Source organism: Citrus sinensis, chromosome 8 (assembly GCF_022201045.2).
Source record: "Citrus sinensis cultivar Valencia sweet orange chromosome 8, DVS_A1.0, whole genome shotgun sequence".
Lineage (NCBI taxonomy): Eukaryota > Viridiplantae > Streptophyta > Magnoliopsida > Sapindales > Rutaceae > Citrus > Citrus sinensis.
The window spans coordinates 27395571-27410684 of record NC_068563.1 but is presented as its reverse complement, the minus strand read 5'-3'; the positions used below and the strand labels follow the sequence as shown (position 1 = coordinate 27410684).

The 15114-nt window shown below is 33.6% G+C and overlaps 1 protein-coding gene across 2 annotated transcripts; it reads left to right on the top strand.

Moving 5' to 3' along the window:
* Nucleotides 1–2974: 2974 nt before the first annotated feature.
* LOC102623773 (uncharacterized) lies at nucleotides 2975–12726 on the top strand. Of its 2 annotated transcripts, none has more exons than XM_006488018.4 (19): nucleotides 2975–3390; nucleotides 4021–4124; nucleotides 4326–4412; nucleotides 4500–4575; nucleotides 4682–4756; nucleotides 4868–4921; nucleotides 5053–5112; nucleotides 5236–5352; nucleotides 6198–6292; nucleotides 6416–6624; nucleotides 7134–7231; nucleotides 8247–8350; nucleotides 8529–8694; nucleotides 9019–9141; nucleotides 9768–9850; nucleotides 10313–10454; nucleotides 10543–10572; nucleotides 10750–10820; nucleotides 11508–12726. In XM_006488018.4, exons 1-19 carry the CDS (start codon nucleotides 3352–3354, stop codon nucleotides 12337–12339), a joined length of 2565 nt encoding a protein of 854 aa, XP_006488081.1. In that variant the 5' UTR covers nucleotides 2975–3351; the 3' UTR covers nucleotides 12340–12726. The 2 variants fall into 2 exon arrangements, with proteins under 2 accessions (XP_006488081.1, XP_006488080.1); XM_006488017.4 differs by having other exon boundaries at nucleotides 11505–12726.
* The last annotated feature ends 2388 nt before the right edge of the window (nucleotides 12727–15114 follow it).

The following is a 15114-nucleotide window of genomic DNA, read 5'->3' as shown; positions in this document are numbered from 1 at the left end:
AATAAAGATGCTTTGTGTTCTCCATGTAATTCACTTTCTATTAATCTTTGATTACACTTAATTATTGCTACCTTTACCTTTCTATAGATTTTTTAATAACTTTTTTTTCTTCTTCCCCACTAATGTTTTATTAAACGCTGCCGGCCAATGCACCGGCCAGCACCTAACTAGTGAGTCTGAGAAAAGCGGATGGTGCGCACCCCTTTTCTCCCTTTGAATTTCCGAAGTGATTTGAGAAGAACACACGTGATAGCATATGAACAAACGGGTAATTTTCACCGACCTCCCCTCAATTATCTCTAACCCGCACATAAGATGGATTTTATATCAAATGAACACGATCTCCCCTAAATCAAAACTTTCACTTGTTAATTGTAAAGATTATTGAAGAAAATATACTAGTACCCTTTAGTTAACAATTATGAAAGAACACATCCAATTAAGGTCCTATTTGGTATTGAGGTGATATAATTTTTAAGTCAAAATTATTATAAAATTTTTTAATATGAATTAAAAGATGATAATGTGCAATAAATATGACTTTTAAGTAATAATTTTGATAAAAACAATAAAGATATTATAAATTTTTTATCATACAAGTGTGAAATTAAATTAACTTATCTTTCAAACCACAACAACTAGTATTTACTAAGTTTAAAAGGTATAGTCACTCAACGCCAATATCAAACGAAACCTAAGAGATCAAAACCTATTACCTAAAATGAATGTACAGGTACATAATGTTTGTGTCAGCCAAAAAAGAAAGGAACTATAAATGATATGTTAGTGAAAAAACAAAGAAGTTGTAAAGTATTATTAAATTATGGATCAAGTATAATTGAAACTAAAAATAAAGAGATTAAACACAATCACGTTTGTTTAGTATTACCTACAAGTTATAGCCATTAGTGCTTATTTTACAACAGGTAAAATTTAAACACATGTGTAGTATAAATAGAGCCAAAAGGGAAGTTTTGTTTATTGATAGAACATTGAAGAATATAACATACCTCCATTTTGTCAAAATTTTCTAGAATTTACTTCAAGTTTTAAGTCATAATTTGGTTCAAACTACAATTAACTTTGACATAAAATGGTGTAAATTGAAGCATCTAATCATTATTTATGAGTATGTTTTTAAGCTTCAACCTCAATTAAAGTATACATTTTTCAGGAATTTTTTTTTCATATTTAAGCCATAATGGCAAAGTCTCGATAGAAAATTGAGTCATACTTATGCAAATAAGCATAAATTTTGTAATAAATTTTAAAATTTAGGCATAACTTTTTAGCTTATGTCTAAATAATCAAGCAATAATAAGCGCTTGCGCATTAAAATGAATGCTACGGTCACAGGACCTTCATCAAATTTGAAACGTCATTGGCTTGATCAGTGTACACGCGTCAGATGAGCTGACTGATAGCTTCAATCTAATCGCAAAAACATTTGACTAATTTAAGAACTTGTCAACAACAATGGTACGTCACAGTCTCTTTCACACACAGTGAACCTAATTTGAAAAAAAAAAGCTGATCAAGTTTATTTTACATTTTTTCTTCTAGTTGGGCCCATTTCAATGACGCTGTAGGCGCATATGGCCATAGACATTAGGCAAACAAAGCATCATCATCATTGATTCATTTTCAAACTTTGTGACTTTTTTTTTTAAATTTTTTGGAAAGTCACGTGAATTTGGCATGATCATATTCCCGACCCCCCGGCTTAAATGGCTCGGACTTTGGGCGCACTGCAAGATTTGCAATATGGCACGTTATGATATCCTTCTTAAAAAAATAATAAACCTTTTAAGAAAATTTAAAAATTAGAAATACTTCTCTTATTGGGAATAAAAATATCGTCATTGACTTTGGTTTTTTTCTTTTTGAGAAATAAGAGATATTTTCTACATAAAAGAATGTAAGTAGGTCAAGTACTTCTTAAATCAATAATATATTAGATATTTGGTTCCATAATTTATTTTTAAGTTTTATTAAATTAAACACGCAAGCACATTATATGAGACTCGAATTTAGTACCTAAACCTTGGTAAACTTGTGTACTAACAAGTGGAGCTAGGTTTTGATCTCTATCTCATTTATAATCTATTTTAAAATATTTATAAGAAAAATCAACTTCTATAATATATACGAGAGAACTCAAATCTTTAATATAAAAATAAGATGATAAAGTGTCTATCACTCAAAGAAAAGAGTAGTTTACTTCACTCTTAAAACTAATGTTAACAAAATGAGAATATGACCATTTTTTTTAATCTATATTCAATGTTTAAAAATTAAAAGAATATCTATTTCACTATTTGAATACACAAGTAAAATTTCCTTTCAAACTCAAAAAAACATTTTACCATGGAAAAAAAAAATTATATTTAGGCCTTCATAGAGAACTCAATTGAAATCCCTAAAAAAAGTGAGCTTGTTAAAATGTCCATAACAGACATAAAAAATTTAAGTTATTCTCTTACAAAAATGATCTAAGTAAATCCCAGTATTAAAAAACAAAATATAATTATTATTTTGATATTTTCACGACCATGAAAATGAAAAGAGTAAGATAAAGTCGCAAGCTTGTTGGACTAACTAATGTAGTTCAATGATATTGATTGGACAATATACTACAAAACTCATTGATTTATTTTTACTATTTTATATTTTCATCCAATTAATTATGACTAAACACATCAATTTGTACAAATTAATAGTTTGTGATTCTAACATTACTATAAAAAGTACAAATGTGATCGTGACTTTATTTATGCCTATTGATTGAAAATTATTTTTTTGCAAGATATTTAAAACTAAAATTTGGGGTAAATTTTGCCCTAAAAAATTTTCCCGTCTGTCAAAATTGTGGTACAACTTATAACACATCTCCATCATCAACCTCACACATACATACATACATATTTGAAACCCATGACATAGCATGTTCACAAACATAATAAAAATGGTTATTGTTGTGAAATCCGGAGTGCCACATTTGTACTTTTCCGCCTCCCCATCAGGCAGCACGCATCAATAAACCAAAATAATTCTTACCCTCTTCTCTTTATTTCTCTTTCGCTCCCAGCTCCTACAAAATTTTTTCTTGCTTTTGGACTCTCTCTCTCTCTCTCGATCTTCACGGTTCGATCTGGCAGTCCCTCAAATTAGGGTTTCACAACTCCGCCGTAATCCGCCAAATTCCACCCTGGAATCTAGCTTCTGTCTCTCTTTATTTTCAAAAGAAAAAAAAAATTACCTAGATTTGCGCCTACTTTTACCGCTCGCAGATCTGCGCCTCTGCTTCCACTTCTGTTTTAATCTCTTGCATACTCATTCTATTTTATCATCATGTTTTGGAAGCTCACAGCTCTCTCCGCCTCCTCTCCCGTAAGTCAAATTCACGCCTAATTTCTCTTTTCGTTTCATTTCTCGCCGTCTTTTCGTTAGTGAGGCGTATAACAGCGCTAATTAGTTGTTGTTTCTGTTCTTTTTATGTAAATTAGACGTAAGTGTGGTTTAATTAGTTTTATCTGTTTAATTACACACGTGTTATAGCACGTGGAGAGTTTTTTGTTTCGTAAATGTCAGTTAATTTAGTTATTTTCGTTTATTTGGCAATTGGTTGTTGTTTTAGCATGGTGATAATTTTCACTAGGATTTGCTTTGGACTAATCAATGGGAATTGATTAAAGTTTGTAGTTGACTGAAATCGTGTGGCTTTGATTTGCTTTGTATATGCTGGCATTTTGTACTTTCCTGTTACCTGAGTAAATAGTGGAAAAAATTATTGAAAAATTTGGCTCAAATGCTTTCAATTGTTGAAATTTGTTTGAAATTATCGGTCAGTGACACTGTTTTATAAGTTTATTATCCGTACTGTTAGTGGAATTCACAAATTGAGAAGCTTATAACCTCTGGTGGATGAGATTTTCTGGTTTCCTTATTTTTTGAGCTATTTGATTTAGTTGTGGTTCATTTCTCCTAACCTTTTTATTATTTATGTTTCATTTTGCTTAGGTGGAATCGGTATTAGACAAGGAAAATTTTACTTTGGAAGAGCTACTGGATGAGGAAGAGATAATCCAAGAATGCAAAGCTTTAAACAGTCGTCTTATCAATTTGTAATTTCTTTTCTATGTTCACAGTGACCTTGACTCTTTTGGTCTGGCAAAAATGTTTTATGTTCTTCATACGGGATTCCTTTTTTTCTATTATACAGTTTACTTGACATTGTTTTGTTAACATGAACTGTCGAAATTTTGGTCACGACAACATGGAAGTAGACCTCTTGAGGATTAATTATTATGTATCGCTATATGCAGTTTACGGGATAGAGAACAAGTGGAGAAGTTGTTGCGGTATATAGTTGAGGAAGCTCCAGCGGATGCTGAAAGCAAACAAGCGTTCAAGTTTGTTATTATGTCTTGAGGACAACTGAGATCCTTCATTTTATTTTTTGAACTTTTCTCAGGAAAATCGTTTTTGGTGATGTTTAGGTTTCCCTTTGTTGCCTGTGAGATATTCACATGTGAGATTGACGTCATTCTTAAGACTTTGGTAGAGGAAGAGGAGGTGTGGTTTTATTTCTTTGTTCTGGATCATTAAATGCCTGGGGTTGCAGAAATTGATGTGGAGCTTGTCATGGCCGGGATTTAATTTGCATTTTCTTGTATTGCAGCTAATGAACTTGCTTTTCTCCTTCTTGGAACCAAACCGTCCTCATAGTGCCTTGCTGGCTGGGTATTTCAGCAAGGTATGTAGTGCTTAAAGAATGGATTATGCATTTTTCATGGCTGATTTTATGTCTTACTTTGCTTAGGTTTTTTTTTGTTTGTCGATAATGCTATTTGGTGTGGCATTTTAGGTTGTTGTATGCCTTATGTTGCGGAAGACGGTACCACTTATGAACTATGTTCAAGTAAGTAATCATATCTGGATTATGCTGGTCGCCTGGTCCATAGTCTATATTCTTTGTTAAATGTTGCTGATACATTGTTATTTCTCCCTCTTGTGTTCTTTATTGACTTCTGGCTGTTTGATCTTTCACAGATCCATCCGGATGTTTTCCGTCGACTGGTTGATTTAATAGGGATCACTTCCATCATGGAGGTAGGCAGTTGATAATATAGTTTTGTATTAAATTTTGAGCTCAATGGTGGTTTCTTTATAAAAATGTTTCTTTCTCGTAATACGTGCGGTTAAGATTTGATCTCTGATGAGCTCTTTTTGTAGGTCTTGGTTCGGCTTGTAGGTGCTGATGATCATGCGTATCCCAATTTTATGGATGTGATGCAATGGCTGGCTGACAGCAATTTGCTCGAAATGATTGTCAATAAATTGAGTCCGTTGGTGCGTGAGACTAATTTTTCTCTATTATCCTGTCAGAAATGTAGTGTGTCATTTATACATGTAATGTAGATGCGAATCTTTATGTGTCATCAATTGCATTCTCCTTATTGCCATAGTCTGCTAAATTCTATGCATATGAGTGCCTGACTATTCATTATCTTAATGCTGAAGTAAATAAGAACAGATCGCTGGGAGATGCTTCTACTTGCTTGTTCTGTCTGCACATAACCCACTTTCTAAAGAATCTCAGATAATGCTGTACTCTTATATTTCTTGGGTTTTTGATGCCTCAATCTGGAGGAGTGAATACTGTTGGTTTGTCATGGCAAAGAAATAAATTGGTGAGATACCTTGATGCCATTTGTAAGGAATGTTAGTACACGTGTAAGGTGGTTGAAATTTCCATAAGTTTTGAAACCACCATTAACTTGGCTTTCCTTGATGTGTTTAACAGAATTTGAGCGAAGAAATAATTAGCTCCATTTGTGGAGCTCTCAAATAGTTTCTTTTATTTGAAATTGGTTTTCTTTCTTAGCCATGGCCATGTCTGTGCGTGTATATGTTGAATTCTTCTTTTGTTACCTTGTGCTTCAAAATTTGTTGGAATGTACTTTCTTGTTCCTCTTTTTTCTTTTACAAATTAGAGCTAAAAACTTCCCTGAACAGAAATCTAGGGAATGATTTTGCAAGCATAGACTCGCAATGGAGATTAAAAGCAAATAAGTGAATGAATCATATAATTTCTAATGATTAACTGGAAATAAGTTTTCAGTGAACATAAAATTATATTATATCACAAAGTTTTGGATAATTGTGGTGGACTAACAATTTTTTATATGGATCAGTGCCCTCCGGAAGTTCATGCTAATGCAGCAGAAACATTATGTGCTATAACTCGAAATGCCCCATCCGCCTTGGCTACTAAACTCGCTAGTCCAAGGTATGCATTATATTAGTTTCCCCTGTGTTCTGTGTTCTTCCATTCGAATGAATCACTCTTATCTTTTCTTAATCCATGTTTGTAGTTTCGTAAGTGGCCTTGCTATTTTCTTTTCTTATGCAGTTTCGTTGCAAGGATATTTGGTCATGCATTGGAAGATTCACGGTCGAAATCTAGCCTTGTCCACTCACTTTCTGTGTGTATCTCTTTGTTGGATCCAAAAAGATCAGCGATTGCTTCTCCTTTGATGTACTCTTTTCGGAGCCAACATATGTATGAGTCTCCGAACCCTGTAAATCCAGAGACAATTGGTGCAATGCTGCCTAAACTCTGTGAGTGAATCATATGCTTGGGAATCTATTGATGTGAAAATTATTGTTATGTTCTCATTTAGTCCTGGTTGATGGCATTACTGAATGTTTATTTTGTTTATGAATTGTGTTCATGTAATTGAAATATTTTCCAGCATTTTACCAACGTCATGCTTGTTGAAGGGAAATTCTGAATTCTAGTTCTGGCTCTCTTTCAGTTCTTCTGTAGCTTTCCTCAATAAGTTTTTGAATGTCTGCCATCTTGAGGAGCTTCATTGTATCAGTGGGCCCTGGCCACAAGGGACATATCTGTGCTTTTCTGAAGCTTGTAGCTTGCATTATACATTACTAGCAAATACATTGTCATTGGTGTTGCCTCTTAAGGACCAGCTTCTATTTCCTTGTCCCTTTGGTTGATTTAATTGTGTAACAAAATCCAACTGGATTTTCAGGGGGACCTGTTTGTATTGTAAATTTCCTCTGATAATCTGATATCCATGATATTAAGGATTGTACATCGTGTTTTGCAGGCGACTTACTTATGCTTCTAAATGTTTCATCTGATGAGAAGTTTTTGGAAACTACATATGGAGAATTGAGACCGCCTCTGGGGAAACATCGCCTAAAGGTTGGCTTTGTACTTTAATCATACATGTTGAACCTAATTTGAGGAAGAGACCAATAGAACTGAATTTTTTTATTTTTAAGGACTCCGTCAATTTGCAAAAGAGAGTAACAAGAGTGCTCGTGCGTTTGTCTGCTGTTGACAGAAAGCGCATGTCATGAAGTTGAAGATGTAGTTTGACCTGAAATCATTTTAGGTGGGCCTATTTTGCACCCTGAAAAGTACTTTGAACACTCATTCTTACATTACAATGTTGCCCATAGCGTAATTTACATATAAGGTCAACTTATATTAATTTTGTAAGCACCTATCACTTCACCGATTTCTGTAAAAACCCATAATAAAGAGAATTGCTAAAATCACGTAAAAGAATTGTAGAGAAGATAAAAGTAATAAAAAATTATTCCAAATTATTTTGTTTTTAAGAAACGCTCATGAAATTTCCCTTTTTCTTTTTTTTTTTGAAAGTCGTCCCTTTCTCTTTGACCTTGTTCCCTTTTCCTTTGTCTTCATTGTCTCCTATTTTTTTCTTGTTTACTTCAGCAAGATGAAAATTCATTCATGAACCTCTTGAACCTTCTAGAAAGAAGACAATTATAAACTATGGTGATGTCTGATCTAAGCTTTGAGGTAAAATCATGAAAAAATAAAAATGAAATTCTGTAACTACCCCCCCCCCCCCAAAAAAAAATTGCTGTTAGTGAAAAGAAAACAAAAGAAAAAGCAACTATGAAATACAGTCTCTCTCTCTCTCTCTCTCTCTCTCTCTCTCTATATATATATATATATATAGATATGGACTAAACCAGAGAAAAAAAATTAATGTACAGGTATGTTAAGAATTTAATGAGTGCGCTGGGTAAATATTAATAGTTCAAATTTAAATGTTAAGTGGGTTGAGTGAATGAGTGTTCTAAGTAGTTCTTAGAGTGCAAATAGCCCCACCCTAGGTCAACATTCTCCAATTTTATTATTTTTTATTTTTTTAACTTCTAAATTCCTTTATTATTAATTTCAGATTGTGGAGTTCATTGCTGTGCTATTGAGAACAAGCAATGAAGCTGCAGAGCAGGAGTTGGTCAGCTCAGGAACCATTAAAAGAATTCTTGACCTTTTCTTTGAGTAAGCCTTTATTTTAATTTGTGATTTTGAACGTGAATAACCTTAGTAATTCCAGTTGTATGTAGAGGACTCTTGATCACATACTTGGAGAGAATTATTTTATTATTATTATTATTATTTTTTATGGGTTCTGCTAGTCAGTAGAACATACCTGACTGTTTTATTGGTTATAATTTAGGTACCCATACAATAATGCATTGCATCACCATGTGGAGAGTATCATATTTTCTTGTTTGGAAAGCAAGAGTGATACCATGGTGGATCATCTTCTTCGAGAATGTGATTTGATGGGAAAGGTTCTCCAAACTGATAAAAGTCCCTTACTCTCTGGCGCGTCTGATAAGGTAGATTGTTGTCACAAGTTAGTCAAATATTTCTTGCATAATTGTCAAACTGCAGTAACATGATAAGTGATGTGAATTACATAATATCTCTACGCTCCTCTAGACTAAATTTTTGAGAAGAACCAAGAAGTACAATAATATACGAGAAGCTTGTTGTTACATGTGATATCTATACCTGATTTCTTTAATTGTTCCAGGGGAGATACTCATGCAGCATATGTTTTCTGAAGTGGCATATGATGGCATTGATAATTTTTTATGTGCACTCTTCCTTTGACCATAAGAAAAAACTGTAATAACTTGGTGTGTCCCATGGTTTTGCAGCCAACTTTACCTGCTTCTGGAAAGCGAGCACCTCGAGCCGGAAACCTTGGACACATTACACGGATTTCTAATAAACTTGTTCAATTAGGCAGCACCAATAGCCGCATTCACGCATGTCTTCAGGTTGGCATATACAGTTCGATAACAAGATCTTACAGCTTTATGGCAACTGATTAAATTTCATCTTCTGTCTGATTAATTTAGCCTTCTTATAGAAGTAAATTATTTGGACAATTTTCCCTTTACAACATTGTTAAAAAGTAACTATAGTTAACTTTTGAGTGATGATACAGGCACAAACTCTTGTATAAACTTATCTTGTACAAACTGATATGGCATTAATTTATTGATTGAATAAAAATATAAAATAATAGAAATAAATCATGTGGGCCAAGAGATATTTAATTCAACCAATGAATTAACGCCACATCAATTTGTACAAAATAAGGTTGTACAAGAGTTTGTGGCTATATCATTACTCTTTAACTTTTATGTGCATGATGAACTGCCTTTAAGTGTGTACATTATTGTCCCATTATTATTGCTTCTTTATTCTGTAGTGAGGTGATTCCTGAAGTGCTATTCAATATCTCTGTCAATATCCTTTAAAAGAATATACAATGTTATGGACACCACTATTTTTCTAAACATGGACTGGTTAAGTTGTTTCTAATATATCCTTTTATTTTCTGATAAATTTAAGTGATAGATGTTTACTAAGTCTACTTAAATTGATTTGTTATTTGTAGGAAAACACTGAGTGGAGTGAGTGGCAAGTTAATGTCTTGCAAGAGCGTAATGCAGTAGAAAATGTTTACCGATGGGCTTGCGGGTATGTTCCTGCTTCATTACTGCTATGATCTTCCTTCATTTCTGCTGTGCATTCACATAAGTAGGTAATGTGGATTAGATCATCATTATGTGGAGAAAATGTTTTGTGCACTCCAGATGCATAGATGTATTTGTGCTCAAGTTCATGGGCTGTCTTTCTGTATCATATAATCATATTGCAATGTAGTACCTAATTTTCATCTCCGTTTCAAGGTGGTTGTTTTCATATGTTCTGTTGTTAGCGATCTTAGTTCTGTTAACACAGTAGAATAGCAGTTATAATTGTTTTAAGTTATTTAAAGGTATTTAATTTGTTATTACCATTACTCTGAATTAATCCTGCTGCTGCAACAGCTCATTATAGATAAGGGACAAATAGTCAATGAAACCTAACACAGGTTTTCCTTATATTTCTTTCTATAATTATTAGATTAAATAGTTTCCCAATTCTTATAATATGCAGCCGCCCAACAGCATTGCAAGATAGGACAAAGGATAGTGATGATGATGACCTTCATGACAGAGATTATGATGTTGCAGCTCTTGCAAATAACTTAAGTCAGGCTTTTAGATACAAAATATATGGGAATGAGGATGCTGAAGAGGTATACCAGGGATCCATATAGCACTCTGCTCTCTCACGCTTATTTTAACTTTAGTTGCTGACTTGTGCTTGTATAATTCTCGTTGCAGGATCATGGAGCTCTTGATCGGGATGATGAGGTACTAATTTTAGTTTTTACCTTCATAGCAATTAACGATAAGGTTGTTGGTGGGTGTTCAGAGTTAGATTAAGATGAGTAAGATCTGAGGTAGATGTAAAATTACAGATAAACTGGAAATTCTTTTTAATTTTCTTCTGAGATATTATTTGATATTAAATTGCTTCATAATATGCAGGATGTCTACTTTGATGATGAATCTGCTGAAGTTGTAATATCGTCCCTGAGGCTTGGTGATGATCAAGGGAGGTAAGTTTCAAAACACTATTATGCTTTCCTGTTGAAATTTTGGACATGAACAGCTTCACAATTTGAGTTATTGGAATGGACATAAAAAAATAGATTGGTATCTTCATTTTTATGCGTTGTTATGCCTTATTTGATTCTTCAATAAATAAATGCACTGTAGAGTGGTATCTTTGTTAACTATTGGTCTCCATGATGGAACCTGAAAAAAGACACTGTAGAGAGGCAGTTAACTGCTTGTTGTGTGTAATGTGGACTCTTATCATTTAAAAGCGTAAAACTCCTTACTTTCAGACACCAAAATGTTTAATTCCAAATAACATGCAAGTATGCAACAAATAGGAATACATGACTTTCAGCCCCAAAAACAAAGCCCAGTCAATGGGGTATATGTTGGTTTTTTTTTTTTTTTTGGTTGGTTCTTGGAGTCACAAGCCATATCTAATTAGCTAAAAGGAATGGACTCGTAAGAATATAATTAATGTTTCTGAAAATTTGGAGACTTGAGCCAAAGCTCATAGCAGAAGTTGTCATTTTCATGATGGAAGGTCAAAATTAGGTGCATTTAAATTTTTCAGTTCTAGTCTGGAAAAAAATTCAAATTGGTGATGGGGATATTTATTTCCTTTGTTTAATTAGTCATGTTAAAAGGGTGATGATAAAATTTTAATGTTATTCTCGTTGCAGCAGTCTATTCACAAATTCCAACTGGTTTGCCTTCCAAGATGACAGAATTGGTAATGCACCTGTGAGTACATCACCCTCTGAGATGATGGATGAGGTAAACTTGAATGGAACTGCAAATGGTGGTAACAGCAGTAGTGATGATGAAGTGGTGGTTGGAGAGGATGATGAGTTAACTGAAAGCAAAGATTCTGTCAATGGCACATCAACTTCAGACGCAAACTATTTGAACACATTGCCTGGGAGTGCTTCCTTAAACACTGGAGACTTGAACTCACAATGTGAGAATGCAAATGCTTCTCAGGATTTGGGTTTTTTCAGGTTTGACACTCCGGACAACATAGACTTGTTCGCTGGTAGGCCTTTACCGGATTGGGAGGGATGGGGAGGATCATCGGATATGCAAGTCAGTGGATCAAGTCTGAATCCATTTATTGATCATGATATTTTGGATGTTAATCCTGCCAGTCATAATGAGGCAGTGACTTCCGATGGTAGTTCACCGTCAAGTGTAGAATCCACACTTCCAAATGGTTCCGCAACAGCCATGGATTCTAGTGATGGAACAGTGGGCACTGATGGGAGTCAGAGATGTGCTTCAGTGCCGTCATTGTTTGAAGAGGATGTTGAGTTTGTAGGTGTGGAATTAGAAGGTACAGAGAGAGCTATGGAACAGGCTCTGAAGGAGGGAATAGTTGGGGAAGCAGGGCCTTTAAAGAGGAATATTATCACAAAAGTGCCCGAGAAGGAGAATCCCGATGAAAGTGGGGCTGCCATAAAGGAGTTCAATGATGCAAACTACTGGAGGGTTGATCAAGAGGTTGCCGTTCTTGAATGAAGGTTGTTGGATCCTATTTAGGTTCGCTGCTGGCGAAAGTTGGATCATAGAAGTGGACCGAACATTTGGCTGGCAAGGGCTTATGCAACAAATGCATGTACAGTATATTTTTGTTTCCAGGTGGGAGACTGAACGGTAGGTTGTGTTATGGTTAATTGCTGTGCATTAGCTGTTATTGTTACTCTATTGTTGTTTATTATTTAAGGTTTTGTTTCTTGTTACTAATTTGTGGGATTTCCCATGTCCATCGTATTTAAATTTTTCTTGCTGGAAAATCATTTTTGTTTTTCGTATCAATTTCATCTTCTGATGTAGGATATTCTGTTTTCGAATTTTGACTTGAATTGCAGTAAGGATTTTGAATCTACAATTGCTCTCAAGTCTCAACGTTGTTGCCTTGCATCTTGATATCTTTGCTGTTGTTTAATACGTTGTGTAGCATTTCTGCTTTCATTAATGGCCGGAGTCGTTTGCTATTGAAAATAACAGATATGTCGAATCGAGAATGATGTGAAGTGAATGCATTTGATAATTTATCATTAGATGTTTGATCAGGAAGGATCGCTAAATGAAAAAAAAAAGAAAAAAAGGTCAATTTGCTTTGTAAATCCGAATGATGTTATTTTGTATAATCTAGCCTTGCTTTCTTGGATATTGCTTCCTCTCTGGAGTTGCCTTCATCTTTTCCTCCAATGCAGTTCTCGTCTTTAACATATATTCCTTTGCGATGTCTGCAACTTTGTTTCCCCCGAACTAGTTAAATTTGCAAATTTACGAGTCTGGAGGAGTATCAGATATTTCCCATTGTTGCAAAGAAGAATATTTATAGACTTAAAATATTAAACAGAAAATTAAGGACTAATTAAACGAAAACTGCCTGAGGATTGTTTCAACCACCATTGCTACCTTTGACGACTACAAAATTCCTGAGGGGTGAAAACATATCAAATGTATATTTAATGATTCTCAAGTTACATTATTATATCTCAACTGTTAAAATCGACGTAGAGAAATTGCCTATATCTCTTGAAGGCTCGATCACCAATCAAGATTCAAACTCGTCCTAAGATGTCTATCTAAGAACAAGTCATTTTTCATTGAGAAAGTGGTCTAAATTAAATTTGGAAATCCTAAAATCTCAGTGATGTTATTTCTTTCCATGTTCATTAAACTGAGAACAAATTTGAGAATCAGAACCTTTTTCACTATCATTAAACTGGATTTGTGTTTAGGACTCAAGAAATCCTGAAGAAAAAAATAATAATAAAACTTTTTTTTTGGGGGTTGTGGGTAAAACAATCAGATATAAAAATGGCGTACACATTGAAAAATTATATTTTATCATCTTTGGGTTATACGATAGAGGGAATGAGGATGGACATGAGGAAGTAATATGCATACAAGAAGTTTCAAGAACTTTTATCTTTATTGCTACAATGCAGGTGGCACGGTATGCCCAATGAGCGTTCCTATAATGGGAATAGCACCGGAATTTTCGACTTCGGTTCAAAGTACATACAATGCAGCAATTTATCTGGGTGCTACCAATCAATTAACGAACATTCTGAGAGATGTAGGAGGGGAATAAGAGCTCATTTTCTAAATGCCCTTGTTTAAACTTCTTATATTCAAGAGCAAGATTTTTCTTTCACCTGGCACAGAGAGCTTCACGACTTCACACGGCTAGCCGTTGGCCGGTAAATTTTGTACGTTTATATTCAATTATAACTAACTCTATTATATTCAATTCAATTGTACGTTTCATGCATTTCTCTTCGTTGAATTGAACTAATTGTAACTATCGCTATCTAGTAGTTACTAAATATTATGGACTGCTTTAGAGATTACGTCCTGATTACTTATCCATAGTTTTAATTATTTATTTAAATTGCATGTCGGTCTGTGATAATCTTTCCTGACGAATTTTGAAAGCTACTTGCATTATTTTTAGTCAAAACTTTCGTTTTGTTTGTTTATTTGTCTATAATTACTGTAAACAAATTTATCCAAGGTTGATTGGTTCTCGATAAATTATGAATATATTGAGGTGCAAGAAATATATTAACATAATCAACACAGTCTATGATATCGTTGTTTTTGAGCGTCGGAAAACATATATTGAGGTACTATAGTTTTAAAGTTACAGTTAAAAATATTGTAAATATGAAATAAAAATTAATAATATGTAGTAAATATAAATTTTAAATAATAATTTTAAAAAAATTATTAAAGATATAATAAATTTTTTATTATATAAGGAAAAAATCATATCAATATATATATTTTAAGGTATAGCAGTTAGTGTTTATCAAACACTTTAATGTTGTAATTTTTAAATTACAGCTGTTTAACTTCAATCCCAAACGCAGTATTAGTAGAATCTAAATTTGATAGGTTTGTCTAACAATTTCTTAATTAGGAGTGCACCTTGTTTTATCGTCATTGGTAATACTCATTATATTTTTCATTTTTCACACTTTTTGTGTTGCGCTTGTGCAATGTGTGTTTTGGATGTTGTTACTTATAAGGAAAAGATTTGTTAGCAGTAATGAGAAATTGTGGCATCTTTTACATATAAATGCTGAGTTATATTGTGGACTCGTTGATTAGACGCGTTTCGAAACAAAAGTAGGAAAAGTAATAAAGAATGTGTTGATTATGTTAACAAGAAAAGTAATAAAGAATGTGTTGATTATGTTAACTATTTTGAAGTCGACTTTGATGGCAGCAAAAGCACTAACAAAAGATCTGCTGCTGACTTCAATTTGAAGTGCT

Bases quoted from the DNA above. Each gene is read 5' to 3' on its own strand.
- LOC102623773 (XM_006488017.4), top strand. From the start codon at position 3,352: ATGTTTTGGAAGCTCACAGCTCTCTCCGCCTCCTCTCCC. The intron at 4,757-4,867 runs GTATGTAGTGCT...GTGGCATTTTAG, and splicing joins TGGCTGGGTATTTCAGCAAG to GTTGTTGTATGCCTTATGTT. The intron at 10,455-10,542 runs GTATACCAGGGA...TTCTCGTTGCAG, and splicing joins GGAATGAGGATGCTGAAGAG to GATCATGGAGCTCTTGATCG.